This window comes from Lichtheimia ornata (assembly GCF_029851405.1).
Source record: "Lichtheimia ornata isolate CBS 291.66 chromosome Unknown scaffold00002, whole genome shotgun sequence".
In the NCBI taxonomy this organism is placed as follows: domain Eukaryota; kingdom Fungi; phylum Mucoromycota; class Mucoromycetes; order Mucorales; family Lichtheimiaceae; genus Lichtheimia; species Lichtheimia ornata.
The window spans coordinates 365,588-380,177 of record NW_026695322.1 but is presented as its reverse complement, the minus strand read 5'-3'; the positions used below and the strand labels follow the sequence as shown (position 1 = coordinate 380,177).

The 14,590-nt window shown below is 43.7% G+C and overlaps 5 protein-coding genes across 5 annotated transcripts; 3 read left to right on the top strand and 2 right to left on the bottom strand.

Annotated features, from left to right (window-relative positions):
* Window positions 1–990: 990 nt before the first annotated feature.
* On the top strand, window positions 991–2,778 carry O0I10_000627 (uncharacterized protein; the record flags this gene model as incomplete). The annotated part of the gene is made up of 8 exons (XM_058480736.1): window positions 991–1,028; window positions 1,139–1,301; window positions 1,432–1,732; window positions 1,790–1,967; window positions 2,032–2,128; window positions 2,197–2,328; window positions 2,387–2,649; window positions 2,706–2,778. The coding sequence occupies 8 exons, from the start codon at window positions 991–993 to the stop codon at window positions 2,776–2,778; spliced, it is 1,245 nt and encodes a 414-aa protein (XP_058348300.1).
* Window positions 2,779–4,283: 1,505 nt separating this feature from the next.
* Window positions 4,284–6,437, top strand: O0I10_000626 (uncharacterized protein; the record flags this gene model as incomplete). The annotated part of the gene is made up of 4 exons (XM_058480735.1): window positions 4,284–4,361; window positions 4,449–4,903; window positions 4,971–5,280; window positions 5,337–6,437. The coding sequence occupies 4 exons, from the start codon at window positions 4,284–4,286 to the stop codon at window positions 6,435–6,437; spliced, it is 1,944 nt and encodes a 647-aa protein (XP_058348299.1).
* A 239-nt stretch (window positions 6,438–6,676) lies between these two features.
* O0I10_000625 (uncharacterized protein) lies at window positions 6,677–7,674 on the bottom strand (the record flags this gene model as incomplete). Its single annotated transcript, XM_058480734.1, has 3 exons — window positions 6,677–6,933; window positions 7,007–7,059; window positions 7,127–7,674. 3 exons carry the CDS (start codon window positions 7,672–7,674, stop codon window positions 6,677–6,679), a joined length of 858 nt encoding a protein of 285 aa, XP_058348298.1.
* A 1,788-nt stretch (window positions 7,675–9,462) lies between these two features.
* O0I10_000624 (uncharacterized protein) lies at window positions 9,463–10,156 on the bottom strand (the record flags this gene model as incomplete). The annotated part of the gene is made up of 2 exons (XM_058480733.1): window positions 9,463–9,958; window positions 10,014–10,156. The coding sequence occupies 2 exons, from the start codon at window positions 10,154–10,156 to the stop codon at window positions 9,463–9,465; spliced, it is 639 nt and encodes a 212-aa protein (XP_058348297.1).
* Window positions 10,157–12,290: 2,134 nt separating this feature from the next.
* Window positions 12,291–13,872, top strand: O0I10_000623 (uncharacterized protein; the record flags this gene model as incomplete). The annotated part of the gene is made up of 4 exons (XM_058480732.1): window positions 12,291–12,603; window positions 12,674–12,862; window positions 12,940–13,631; window positions 13,708–13,872. The coding sequence occupies 4 exons, from the start codon at window positions 12,291–12,293 to the stop codon at window positions 13,870–13,872; spliced, it is 1,359 nt and encodes a 452-aa protein (XP_058348296.1).
* Window positions 13,873–14,590: the final 718 nt, after the last annotated feature.

Here is a 14,590-nt window from a genome sequence, read left to right as displayed (position 1 = left end):
TTCGTTGCTGCATGTCGTTGTGTTATGCATGTGTTACTCAACTCCGGCATGGATCCATCCAATGGCAGCTTTTGTTCGATGATAATAGATGCATGTAAACTGTGTCATCGGATATGGTTGCAGCATCAATGGCTCGTGATAAAGAGAGATCTTGTTAACCACATGGTGCCTTGGTTGGAGCACATACAATAGTTGTGCTATTATCATTGCCCTTTTCATAGGGTGAAAAAATAAAGATAGATACATTTGGGATCGGCGAGATTCATAAAGCAGCAGAGGGAGGGGGGACACAGTGTGGTGCATCCTCCTCCACACACCATGTAACACCGTTCCTGATGATTGATGAGATGAATGAAATAGAAGCTTGACATAGAAACAACACCTCATGCACATGGATTCAATCCTATCAACCAATATTGGGTAGTTTATAATGAATGATTCGAATTGAATTGTATTGTGGTCCTTGCATTTTGCACAAACGGGTTTATTTGTGGTGGAGATGCATCATCATTGGTAAATGATAATGGATGTTGGGGTAAAGCAAAATTGGTTACACTGCAGGATAACCTTTACACTGAACAATGACGCTTTTAAATACACATGTCATAGTATATGGTAGTATGGATGGATGGGGAAGTTGTATCGTTGATGTGAAGGAGAAGGAGCTGATAATCCTTTTTCTAAAGAAGACATGTAACTCAAGACGCACGCCGTTACGCCCGACGTAACAGTTCAACCTCCGCGTGAGCCCTTTTCGGTGCCCTCTACTTGGATGTCGCACCCTTTCAGTCTTCTTTTTTTCCAACCGCTTCCAAACCTCGCGTGTCTACGCTTTCTTTTTATCAGACTAATACCTTTATTCATTCACTCTCACTTTACAACAAGTGATTCCCTTGATCCCAAACAAGCGATTCTCCTTTTTACGCTGATCCACAACTCGACTACTTTCTTTATTCTTTTACCCCACCTTTATTTCAGCCGGCCAGCTCAATGTCAAGCATTCTATCCGACCGTCAACGAGATGAGCTGTAAGTGACATGGGAATAGCCATCTACTTTAAAAAGATGTTGACTCATTGAGGTTTTTTCTTGGCTTTTCTTTCTATATCTTGGATTTGGTGGGGGCGGCTTTTTCTCAGACACAAGGCGATGCTCGATTATCTCAACGCCAGTGGATTTACCGAATCCTTCAATGCTCTAAAGATCGAGAGTCAAAACGATGATTTTACACCTGATCCCAAGACAAAATATGCTGGTTTACTCGAGAAGAAATGGAGTTCCGTGATCCGTTTGCAGAAAAAGGTACCAGGGCAACAACCCATTTGGATAGAAAAAGAGCGAGCGAGAGAGAGAGAGAAAACAAGGGGGTGGATGAGGGGGTGTTGATGGTGGTGGATAAGGGCGAATGAATGTAGTTAACATGGATGCATAGGTCATGGATCTCGAGAGTAAAAACACCCATTTGCAAGAAGAGTTGAACAACGCTCCCGTTCGCAAGCAAAGCAGTTCAGTTGACTGGATCCCTCGCCCTCCTGAAAAGCATGACCTGACAGGTCATCGTAGTCCTGTCACGCGCGTTGCATTTCATCCTGTTTACCAAATCCTTGCCTCTGCTTCCGAAGATACCACCATCAAGATTTGGGATTATGAAACGGGCGACTTTGAATGCACCCTTAAAGGACATACAAAAGCTGTACAAGATCTTGCCTTTGATCCCAAGGGCAACTACCTTGGTAAGTACATCTATTTATTTTTGTATGATCAATGAAATCTTATGCCATGAATTATAGTCTCGTGTTCGGCTGACTTGACTATCAAGGTGTGGGATGTGAACAACGATTACAAGTGTATCAAAACGCTCTATGGTCACGATCACAGCGTCTCCTCTGTTACCTTCCTTCCTTCCGGTGATAAGATCGTTTCGGCTTCCAGAGACAAGACCATCAAAGTCTGGGAATTTGCATCTGGGTATGTAGATCATCATCATATGAATGGACATGCACACATACTTACCTCTGGTCCTTATCATCAGCTATTGTACTAAGACATTCACTGGACATCTCGAATGGGTTCGCTCGGTCGTTTCAAGCGAAGATGGTCGGTTATTGGTCACTGCATCCAATGATCAGGTAAGCAATGTTTTGTTATCTATAGCAAGATAGCCCATTTATCTTATGCGAAATTGTTGGCTTATTAGACGGCTCGATTGTGGGATACCCAAACTGGTGAATCCAAGGTTGAATTCCGAGGACATGAACACGTTGTCGAATGTGCCATATTTGCACCCAGCAACGCATATCCTTACATCCAAGAGATGGTGGGCGATGAGGTATACTATCAAGATGGTTTTACTTTGATACGATTTATCTAACTATTTATATCTATAGTCCAAGTCAAAAGATGCTGGTGCCCCTGGTCGTTACGTGATTACAGGCTCAAGAGATAAGACAATCAAGGTGTGGGATAGCAGTGGGCAACTTTTGCATACGCTTGGTGGTCATGACAACTGGGTGCGAGGATTGGTGGTTCATCCTAGTGGCAAATACTTGCTTAGTGCATCGGATGATAAGACACTCAAGATTTGGGATTTGAAAACGGGTCGCTGCATGAAGACATTGGAAGCACACGATCATTTCGTTACTTGCATAGCGTGAGTATTTTGTGGAAAGCACAAAAGATAAGATGGCTAAAACGTGATTGCTATAGTTATTGTATGATCAGCCCTGTGGTGGCGACTGGAAGCGTGGATCAAACTGTCAAGGTCTGGCAGTGTCGATAATGGGGATGGCGTGCTTGCACACACACATTGGATGCCGCTAAAGTTGTATCGTTCCATCACCACCATCTTTAGAGCAAACATGTGCCTTTGTTGGTGTTTGTATGTATAATCAGGGGAGGAAAAGTTGCTTTCTTTTTCTTTTTTTTCTTTTCTTGTTGTATAACTTTTTCTTTCTCTCTTTCCTTTCTCCCATTACTTTCGTGTCTTTGCGTTCGAGCTTCTTCCAATATACCAATCTCGTCGTAAAAGGATCCCCCTTTCCTTCTTTCCCTCCCCCCTCCCTCCCCACCATTTTTTCCTTCTCCCCAAATACAATCTATATTGCTACCTTAATCATCACATGTTCATCATGACTGCCAAACATTCCATGTGCACCACTCTTATGGCACGTGGACACAAATAATGATTTGTAAGAGAAATAACAAGAAGGGATGAAAGGGACATGTACCTATTTGACAAGAACCCATTTGAATTGGAGTTTCATTATGATGCCAAGAGTCCGCGGGCATCATGCTGTTGCAGGGGGTGGATGAATCTACATGTCTAATTGTCACGTGGTCACAAGCTACATACATTGATCATGCTACAAATCACTATGGGTATTGGATCCACTGAAATGCAACAGCCATTGAATGAAGATAATGCTTAGATAACGAATGTGGCATCGGCAGATCTCCAAAATGTGGGGCTGAAAGACAAAAGAGCTTATCTAAAAGAGGAAATAGCCACCGAGATAAACAAGTGGTGTGGTGTGTTCGAACATGCACGGCCATGCCGATATGCATAAGTACCAGAAGATTCGTTCTCATATAGTAGATAGTGTTGCTTATACCCATGGGGTACATTTGAGGAAGGTTTCAATGGGTTCCTGTAAACCCCGAGCCAATACAGCAAATATAAGTGTTCACACGGCCCTGGCTATCAAGATCATCATATACGAGGAACCCGCCTGTACGTTTAACCTTGCTCATCAAGAGATCGATTCCCTTTGCATACAATAAACTATAAAACTTGGGTGCATGACATAAATCCTTCTCACCTCCTATGCATACCTTTGATGATCCAGCTACTATAATAGTGTGGAGAAGTAAAACCAACCACTGATACCCTATGATCGATATTCATGCCCCGCCCTTCTATATGAGAAATAGAGATAGTAAACAATGACAAGGGCTTCTTTATTATCATGTCAAAGAATGATGGTTATAACAAAGAAACGGTGTAATTCGGAAATGGGATACATCATGTGGAATATCATCAAGGGAGGATAACGTAATGCAAATAGTGATGCTGTTGGTGTTCATTACAATCCCGGCTTACCCCGCAACAGATTGGTGTGACACTAGCATGGCTGGGTAATCGCGGCAAATCTCCTGTGTGGTTTTATTGCTGACATATTTTCAATCAACCGCCGACCTGGATTGACTTTTTATATAAGCCGACAAAGGATCCCTTGATTTCTTTTCTTCTTACCTCCCCACCTTTTTATCTCGAATAGCAGTAACATGGCTCTTCGTGCTCTCGGTCTTCGTAACGTCACTCGCCTCTCTCAAAGAACTCCCATCACTGCCACTCCTCGCATGGTAAGTCATTGTGACAATAACATGGGGCGATCACAGCATCCTTATTGTTTGACATGTTGAAACTGACGAGGGTATCTTTCGTTTCAGGCTATGCCACGCCGGATGATGGCAAGTGCTCAACCTTCTCCCAAGACCCCTCTTGATGCAAGTGCTCCTGGTCCCATGTTGCGCTATCAAGCCAACTTGCCAAAGTTGCCTGTGCCAGCTCTTTCTGCCACCTTGCAAAAGTACTTGAAGACCGTTCGTCCCCTTGTTGGTGATGAGGAATACAAGCGTACCGAGGCTGCTGTAAAGGAATTCGAAACCAGTGGTATTGGTGCCAAGCTTCAAGATCGTTTGGTTGCTCGTGCTCAGGATCCCAATGTTGTTAACTGGCTTGAGGATTGGTGGCTCGAAGGTGCTTATATGGGTTATCGTGACCCTGTCATGATCCATGTCAGCTACTTTTTCTACTACAAGGATGACAAGTTGCGCAAGATTCCCGCCAAGCGTGCTGCTGCTATCACCACTGCTGCTTTGGAATTCAAGCAACAAGTCGTAAAGTAAGTATATTGGATGGCAGTGTGTATATGAAAGAGACCATATTAATAAGGGTTGTCGTTTTCATAGCATGACCTTGGAACCCGAATATGCCAAGGGTGAACCTATGTGTATGGATTCTTACAAGTACATGTTCAACAACTGCCGTATCCCTCGCAAGCCTGCTGATCTCGAAGTTGCTTATGACCCTGCCAAGCACTCTCACATCATTGCTATTCGCAAGAACAAGTTTTATGTGATTGATACCATCCACAATGGCCGTCAATTATCTACCAATGAGCTTGAGAAGCAATTTGAACGAGTCATTGAGCTTGCTGGTAATGAAAAGGGACCTGCTGTTGGTGCGTTGACAGCGGAAAACAGAGATGCTTGGACTGAGGTAAGGTATAATTTTGGGAAACGCATATACAATTTTCTAAAACCACGAAATTCTAGTACCGAGATGCTTTGATCGCGGCTCATCCCGACAACAAGACTCTCCTTGAAAAGATCGAATCTTCCTCATTTGTTATGTGCCTCGATGACAGCAAGCCTATCACTCGTGATGAAGGTTCTCGTGCATGCTGGCACGGTGATGCTCGCAACCGTTTCTTTGACAAGCCTTTGCAATTCATTGTCTTTGAAAACGGCAAGGCTGGTTTCAACGGTGAACATTCTTGCATGGATGGTACTGCCACGTGCCGCTTGAACGAATACGTCACTAGCAGCATCGCTGCCAACACTGTCAACCATGGCCCTGAAGAGATTCGTTCCGATCTTCCCGCTCCTGAGGAAATTCGCTTCAACTTGAATGATCAAACCCAGCAAGCTATTCAATCGGCTGAACAAAACGCTGATGCTCTTATCAACAAGCATGAGTTGACTGTGCTCGCTTATCAAGGCTTCGGCAAGGATCAAATCAAAAAGTTCAAGTCTTCCCCTGATGGCTTTGCTCAAATGGTGATCCAACTTGCCTATTACAAGATGTTTGGCACCAACCGCCCTACCTATGAATCCGGCCAAACTCGCAAGTTCCAACGTGGCCGCACTGAAACCTCTCGCACTGTTAGCGAAGAATCCATTGCTTTCTGCAAGGCTATGGAAGATCCCCACGTCTCCAACGAAGATAAGATTGCTGCTTTCCGTGCCGCTGTCAAGGCTCAAGGTGCATACATGGCTGACTGTGTCAATGGTCATGGTGTCGATCGTCACTTGTTCGGTTTGAAGAAGGCTCTTCAATCGGGTGAAGATACTCCTTCCCTCTTCACTGATCCCAACTATGCTTACTCCCAACACTGGTACTTGTCCACTTCCCAATTGTCTTCGGAGCTCTTTGATGGATATGGCTGGGGTCAGGTGGTCGATGATGGTTTCGGTTGTGCTTACATGATCAAGAAGAAGGCTTTGCAATTCAACGTTGCCAGTGTGAAGGATCTTGAGGTTCACGGTACCAAGTATGTCAATGGCACTCATCAATTCAAGCAGTGTCTCGAGGATGCTGCCAACGACCTTGGTGATCTTTTGTCTACCGAGTTGGCTGCTGAAGCTAAGCTCTAGATTTCATATATATGTTATTTTATTATGGATTGATTCCCTTACACTCCCTTCATCATCACCACCCATTGCACCTCACCACTATTATTTCATCACCACTCTCGCATCATATACACAATCACACTCACTCACAACTACCTCCCCCCACGTCATCGCTTGTATACATTGAAAAAGGTGCATCATTATTGTAAAGAAAAAAGGAGATTATTTTATACACACAAAGGATAAAAGAAATGATGTAATCAAACACTGTTCCTCTTTTGCTGTTGAATCTTGTTAAGAACACTTTCAAGTTCTTGGATGCGGTGCCGATAGGTGTTGACGTCTTGTTGTAGCAAACGAATATGATCCACGGATTTACGTAGAATGGCCCCCTTGTTGGGTTTGTTGCTTGTACCACCTGCACAATTGCTGTTACATTCCTCAAGCATGGGCTCAGGTAACAAGCTTCCCAATTCTTGGATACGATCATTGATGTTTTCCCGACGCCTCCTTTCCACTATGTACATAGGCAGCAACAGCGTGTGAGCTTTTCATAAAACAATTGAGGAGAAAGGATATGTACACATTACCTGCATTGTGAGATTCTCGTCGTCGTCGTTTCTTTTCCATCATAAGCTGAAGACTAAAGAAAGACCATGTACAATGTCAGCTCATTCCCCTATTTTGATGCTTATCATTATGATGCTTACTTCATCTGCATTGCATAATCATCCTGTAAACTACCACCAGTAGAAGCGTCAAATTGTTGTTGCTGTTGTGGTAAGGCCACCGCAGGGTTCATGTTGTACAAATCACTGAGCCCGATATCTGCCGGTGCAGACATGGGGAATGGATGTCGTGCCACCATGCGCGGTGGAGGCGAGTCATAAAATGACGACGACGATGCTGCTTGTGCTTGTGCTTGTGCTGCTGCGGGATTATAGTAATCATCTTCCATAAGATATCGTGCTTGGCTATATGGGTGATGATGGTGTTGCTGTTGCTGCTGCTGTTGGTGTTGAAGAAGGCTGTTGTTGTTGTGATGGACGTGTTTTTTATGGCTGTGAGTCGTGTATTCGAAATCATCAAAGTCGTGAATGGAACCCCCTGTGGCTGCAAAGTCATCCCCACTGCTACTGTAATCGACAGGCTGTGTGGATGATGATGACCAATCTTGGTTACTTGTATTATTGGATGAAGCCATCAAATGGTATGCAGTAGGATTGTGTAATTTACTAGGTTGTGTAGATGTTGACATGGCGATAAAAAAGATAAAGTAGAGAAGAAGAACGTTGAAATGCGAAAAAGAAGAGTGGGAGGGAAATTAAGAGAGTCGCTGCGGTGATAATGGTGTGTGTGTGTGTGTGTGTGTGAATGAGACAGTCGATGATGGTTTCTTTTTACTTATTGAAGCAGTATCGAGTCATCTGAGTAGGCCCAGGGACCAGGCACATGACTACACATTATATTCTACAGTAAAGTAATTCAATTCTGGGGGTCTTAGTTATACGTTGTGAGGGAGAAAATGAGCAACGGATGATCGCTGTGGCAACATGGTTGTACGTGGAATGTCAAATGGCGTGTTTTGCGTTGTTTCCTTTTTCCTCCCTCATCGTCATAGCATGGGATGCATGGTTACATCGTATGGGAACACAAGCGGGAAACATGAGGCATCTTTTTCATGCAGCTTCGTCTCTTTACAAGGAACGACAACAACAACTCAAGCAGTTCCCTTATTCTCCCAAAGCCATGTGCCCACGTATGACCCCACTTTCTATACTCGTCATTCATTATGCTCAGCGATCCATGTTGAAGACTACGACTACCATTCTCGTCAATCGGTACGCCATCATGCACTTCGTTCCCCAATGTCAACAACGATCCGGGGTGTCCATGTGGCCATGACGCACCTTTTCACCACCAACTTTGTCTTTTTCTTATTGCAGTACACTCTTCCTATCTCATTGTACTTGGCAACGAGCGTCTTCATTGTTATTTATATCACCATGCGCTCATGGATGGATGGCATTCACGTAACGACGACAACCAATGAAGGTGGATATCGTTGACATCATCCAAGCCCCAGCATCGAAAGCGGGAAGCATCACATGGATCACATCATCTCACTCTTTCTCTTCTTGCTCTCTCTCTTGCTCTCTCGTCATCCAGCGCCACTAGTTTTGCACAACAATGACCCCGTGCATCTTATGCAAAATGATGCTCCTCCCCAATCCATTTGGCTTTTCCCCTTCTTTTTTCCCCAACTAAAGGGATGATCATCCACCTTCTTTACACCAATCAACTACCACGTGAGCACCAAGATTATGTCTGTGCGTCATTTTGTCTTGGCTACAACACCTCCCCCCACCTTCGACAAGAGCAATCCTTTCTCTCTCTCTCTTTCTACTAGCTCAACTCGGGATATTGCAAGTGATTGAATAAACATGCATCATCGTATTACAATGAACCAATTTCATGGATCAATGGATTTTCTTCTTTCACAACTCGGGTCCGGATGATGAGGATGGTAACAGCAATCAACAGCGGTGGTGCATGGATACCCACCTTTTACATCTTGCATACCGACACCTACATACTGCTACATACAACCATAAGAGAGGAACATGATGTTGTAAGGTTTGACACACCCAATTTGGATGTCTTCATATATAGCCAGCATACCACAAAACTCGCTCAAATCTGCCACGTTGCAAACAGGAAAAGGGCATTGAGTAACCCTTTTATCAGCTGATGACCCACCAAAGTACGCCTCTTTGTGCACCCACTACTGATGCGATGCAATGCAATGCGACTCGTTAAATGGCAATGAGTTTCAATTTCAACCAACACACAAACGCTCTGCAGTATGAGGATCAAAATATGGGCGCCACATGGAGACACACACACACACACACACAAGCATTGTAGATCAATGAAGCCAAGCCCATCACCATCAATACCCTTTATGGATCCCGATAAAGAGCATTTATACAATAGCTTGATGTCGTTTTGAAAAAAATGGTATATAAAAATGGATGATGCCAATTTAAAAGTGTATATTATGACCCCTTGGATATTGCAAAAGGATAAAAGGCAAAGTAGTCTCTGGCTGCTGGGTGATGGATGGGTTGCTCTGGTGGGTTGAAAACTCGTGATGGTTGACATTGGATGATGGTGGGTTGTTGTTGTTGTTGTTGTTCAGCCATTTATCGACGACATCATTACATTCGTAAAAAGGGCGAGTGAACCTTGGCGATGATGATGGTGAAGGTGAAATGATGGGTGAGGATGATAATGATGAAGATACATCTTGGTGGTCATTTTGTGTTGGTAACGTCTCTGTTGAGGGATAATGATACTTTGCTGTGCACGACGATGTAGTCGTTGTCATGAAGGATCGTTCACGCTTCTCCATCAGCTCTTGAAGAAATTGATATCTCATTTGCGCTGATAATCGACGTCGTGGAGATGGACTAGGTGAATGAACTTTGAGATGACGACGCAAGTTGCTTTGAACCGTAAAATCACGCCCACATCCTTGACTATATAAAAAGCTCATGAATACATACATAACATAGATAAGTAAGATATACGTACACGTGGCATTTAAAAGGTCGTTCGCCTGTGTGTGTGTACATGTGTGTCAAAAGTGCGCTCGGTCGACCAAACTTCTTTTGACAGACCGAGCATTGATGTCGCTTCTTGCCTGATTGATGATGATGATGATAATCGGATGACATTTTGACAGTGAAAGAAAGAAAAGGAAAGACCTAGAATGCCAAAATCGACGAGTTAAAAGTAAATTATATACGACGACGCGTGGCGTGGGTAGTGAAACGTGTTATTATATAGATGCATGTGTATAACTTCTATGTTGTATGTATGTATACATACACAACTTTACACCAGCCCGCGGTTCGGTACCTTGAACCCGATTACCAATAGCTTACTGGTTCCCCCATTTCCGCAGCGATGCTGGTCCATCCGGCCGATGTCGCATTATTCCGACAGAAAAAAGCTTAAAAAATATGCACATGCTTATTGTAACGAGAAAGAAATAAAAGGAGAGATCGATGGTCGCTGCAGGTATCAAGGTAGGCCACGAAGGAGTAAATAACGTGAAAGCTCGTAATATAGACATCAAGTGGTATCATCGTCTCTCCTTGCAAATGATCAAGATCTCTCACAAAAGGAGTATTCGAGTGATTTTGGCAAATTTCTAATGTCGCATAATGCCTAATCTACTTTAAGGGACTTGTGTTATCGGCCATCAATGTCTCCACATGACCCGATCGACGATGAATCAGCTTACAGATGTAATCACAACATCGTCCCTTACATTTTGTTTCATGAGGCCCTATCAATGGAGAGGTGAGTGGATGCGATGGAATCTCGCAATCCCCTAAGTTCACTTTTTTTGATCGAAGGTAAACATGACGCAAGTATTTGAACTTTATTGTGAACGGCATATCCTCATTGAGTAGTTGGCAGCTTCTTTATGGGGTTATTCCGACAAGGAGAGGCGACAGAGATAGAGAGGGATGTAATGTGAGAGAATAATTATGCTAAGCTTTGTCAGTCTGAGTCCGTATGTATGTAGACAAAGAAAAGATAAAGTTGGCAAATGGATTTATTTATGTGGTGCATACGAGGAGCCTTCATACATTTATTCCATAAAAGTCAGCTACATGCAGAGCATGGTTTTCTTTGTTTCTATCAATTTCATTCTCTTATCGTATGATCGTGATGATGATTCCCCTTAACGCCCAAAATTAAGTCCTTACTCTTTCAGCTTTATATAAGGATAATGCAAGATTTCATGGTCAGCGTTATCAACAACGAAGCAATAGCCCAACCCAATTCGCCGTGCTACTACTGCGATCGGCAGAATGTGCGTGTGTGTCGGTATGGCGGGGTGGAGGTGGATAATTTCCCAGCCGGGGGAATAGATCCGAAGAGGAGTACACGATCGACATGATAAGCAAGCAAAAAGTACGTACATGGATTCAACATGAAGATACACAAACAATGACAGGATATCAATGTGGCATCATCATGCTTGTTTCTCCCGAGTGACAGCTATTTATTCCTTTTACCACTCCTCCAGCGGCAGTAGTGTATTGCTCACGTGGGAGAAATGATTCTATACTTGTATTAGAGGAAGCGCATGGTCAATCGGGATTAGTTCATAAAACACAAAGTATAGCCAAAGTCATAAAAGAAAGGTTGAATCCCAGGGTAATCACAAGCATCATGTTCCATAAAGTGCTACTCAAAGTGTGATCCGAGCTGCAAAAAGATCATAGCATTTTCGATATCAGCGGCGCTGATGTCCGAGAAAGTGAGCTTTGTGTGAGTGAATGAGTGCGAGAAAGCGTGTATTAGTCCCATTAAAAAATCCTGGTTGTAGGGACCAACCCAGTGCCGCGACCAACAGGCACACTTTGTACAATCAATTTTGTGTAGCCATTGGGATTGTGTAACCCCGTCATCGCTCGTACTAAAATTACTTTTTATTGATGACGAGGACACCGATCGACGACGACGACACAAGTTATTGCCCATACACTTCCTCAGCTGGTATTAGTGCATTCACATTTATAGGCTTTTTATTCATGCAATGGGGGGGCAGCATTATGTAGATGCTACAATACAAAGATGAAAGAGTCAACCGTATACTACATACTTTGGGTCGTAGTTGAAGATCGTCATTATCGCTGTCCAACACAAAAAAAGAAGCCAAGTCAGCAAGTCCGCTTACACAAGCGATCATTTTTGTCTTTTCTGCATTTGTGTTGTTGCTGCTGTTGAGTGTGGTCATCTTTCTCTCTTTTCTTTCCCTTTTTCTCATCACCCATACAAACATTTCTCTCCATGAGGCTCGAAGTGTCTCAAGCCTTTTCCCGGGGAACCAAATATTTTCTCGTCTTTTACACTATCATCTCCTTGATCCTTACTGCAAGGCACTTTTATTCATATCATGCTTCCGAAGGTACCGACGACGATGCTGCCATCTTTCCGAGAGCCGATGAGAACAAAGCGGAGATCCCTTTGCTGAACTCTTCTTCTTCTTCTTCCTTGTCGCATTCCAAGAATTCGTCGTCGCAGCTGCAAGTTGACCATCAAGCTCTTGCTCAGTCCTCCGATTCGTCTTCGCATCCTGATGTTGCATGGCCACTTGACAATGGTAAGAAGACCGTGCGCATATCAAGGGGGTCAAGGAGGGTTCAACACTCACCTATCTCATTCCTTCTTAGGCTACAGCCAACGCATGGACGAGGACTATGTACTATCCAAGATCTTTTCAGAAGCTATGGGACCTTCCAATCTCACGCCATACTATCGCCGAGCCAGTGCACTTGTGGAAAAGAATGATATCACCATGGCAACATTGGTGACACGAAATCGTTTCAAGGTCTTGAGTCGGTTAGCAACGCATTACAAAGGTACCACATTAATCGATGTGTGGAATGGGGTGGGGGGTAGAGAGATGATATCGACTAAACGCTTTTGTATGATACAGGCCCCATCTCGGCAGCCATCCATGTCAATGATGATGATAGCAAGCAAGAAGTGTTGGACGAGCTGCATGCTGTGTACCAAAGCAACCCCGACATGCAATCGTATGTGGACATTCATTTGATGTTGGACAACTTTGATCGACAATTCAACCTTTGGCGTAATGTGGCCAAGTTTTTTGCACGTACGGATTATATCATGATGCTCGATGTGGATTTCCATTTATGCACCAACTTTCGCCAACGTATCCGCAATGATCCCAAAATCATGGCCTTGCTCGATTCGGGTTCAGCCGCGTTGGTTGTACCGGCTTTTGAATATGTGGCCGGCGAGGATGGTCTCGATTGGCGTACCTTCCCAACCAGCAAATCTAATCTCCTGGAAGAAGTCGAATCAGGCAAACTTGACATGTTCCACAAATCCTGGTTGAGAGGACACGGCTCTACCAACTACACAAAGTGGTATGCTTCCGATGATTTGTACAAGGTCGTCGATTACAACTTCAGCTATGAGCCATACATCATCTACAAAAAGGAAGGGTCGCCATGGTGTAGTGAACGTTTCATTGGTTACGGTGCAAATAAGGCAGCTTGTCTCTATGAGATCTACATTTCTGGTATCGACTATTGGGTGCTCCCTGATGATTTCTTGATTCATCAAACACATGAATATCCAGAGGCAACACGGAGAAAAGAGGTAAAGATCCATGATGGGGGCCTGTGGTACAAAGGTTATGTGTATACTCATGCATGCTATTACCTTTCCTTTTTAGCGCCAATACAATCGAAAACTCTACAGCAACTTTAGGGAAGAGCTGTGTCTACGATATGCACGGTTATTCGTTTCCACAGGTGACTGGGACTCCTCCAAGGCCGACAATCTGCGAGATCAATGCCACCGCATCCGCGGTTTTCGCTCAGCAATGAACCTTGCCTAAGTTTTATGTTTTCCCCGTAACGACTTTTGGGCTCTTGTACCATATTCGTTTTCTTGCTTTCCCATATCCCTTATCTAATCCTTCTTCCTCACGCATATTCTTTCTCACATTTTACTCGCACCCACATTCAAACTTGTTCATCCTCACGCAATGCGTTCTTTTTCTTTTCTTGTATTCATATTATTTATACAACGCACACTCTTCATTTACTTCACAATTAGACTGCATTATAAAAATCCAGTATCCATCATCACATGATTGATTCTCGTATCCATGCACGAGCTTAAATTTTGCAACGCAGCTTATCATCATCATGTAGTGGAACCCATCATGGTAGTGGAGAAAGGCGCTACTTGAACTACACATGCCGACAACAAAAGAGAGCTCAAAGAAGTTGAAAGGAATGACACGCCACTTTTCTTTAAGCGTCTTTGCACGCTAATGAAATCCGTTCATCATCACGTATCGAAGCGGAGTGCTTGTATCATTGACCCAAAAGCTATCACCTGTACTATGATGAAGGAGTTGCCGGTGATTGATCTTGTACATACGTTATGCTGTTAACAACATTATGAAGCACGAGATGCTTGGAGTGTTTCCATGGAGACGATCACCCACATAATCCAATATAGCTTTCAGGAGACGATTGCGGATGGCAACATTGTTATGCGACCTTTGTTTCCCGGCATGACCACTCTCCTTGGTAACACAAGCCTCG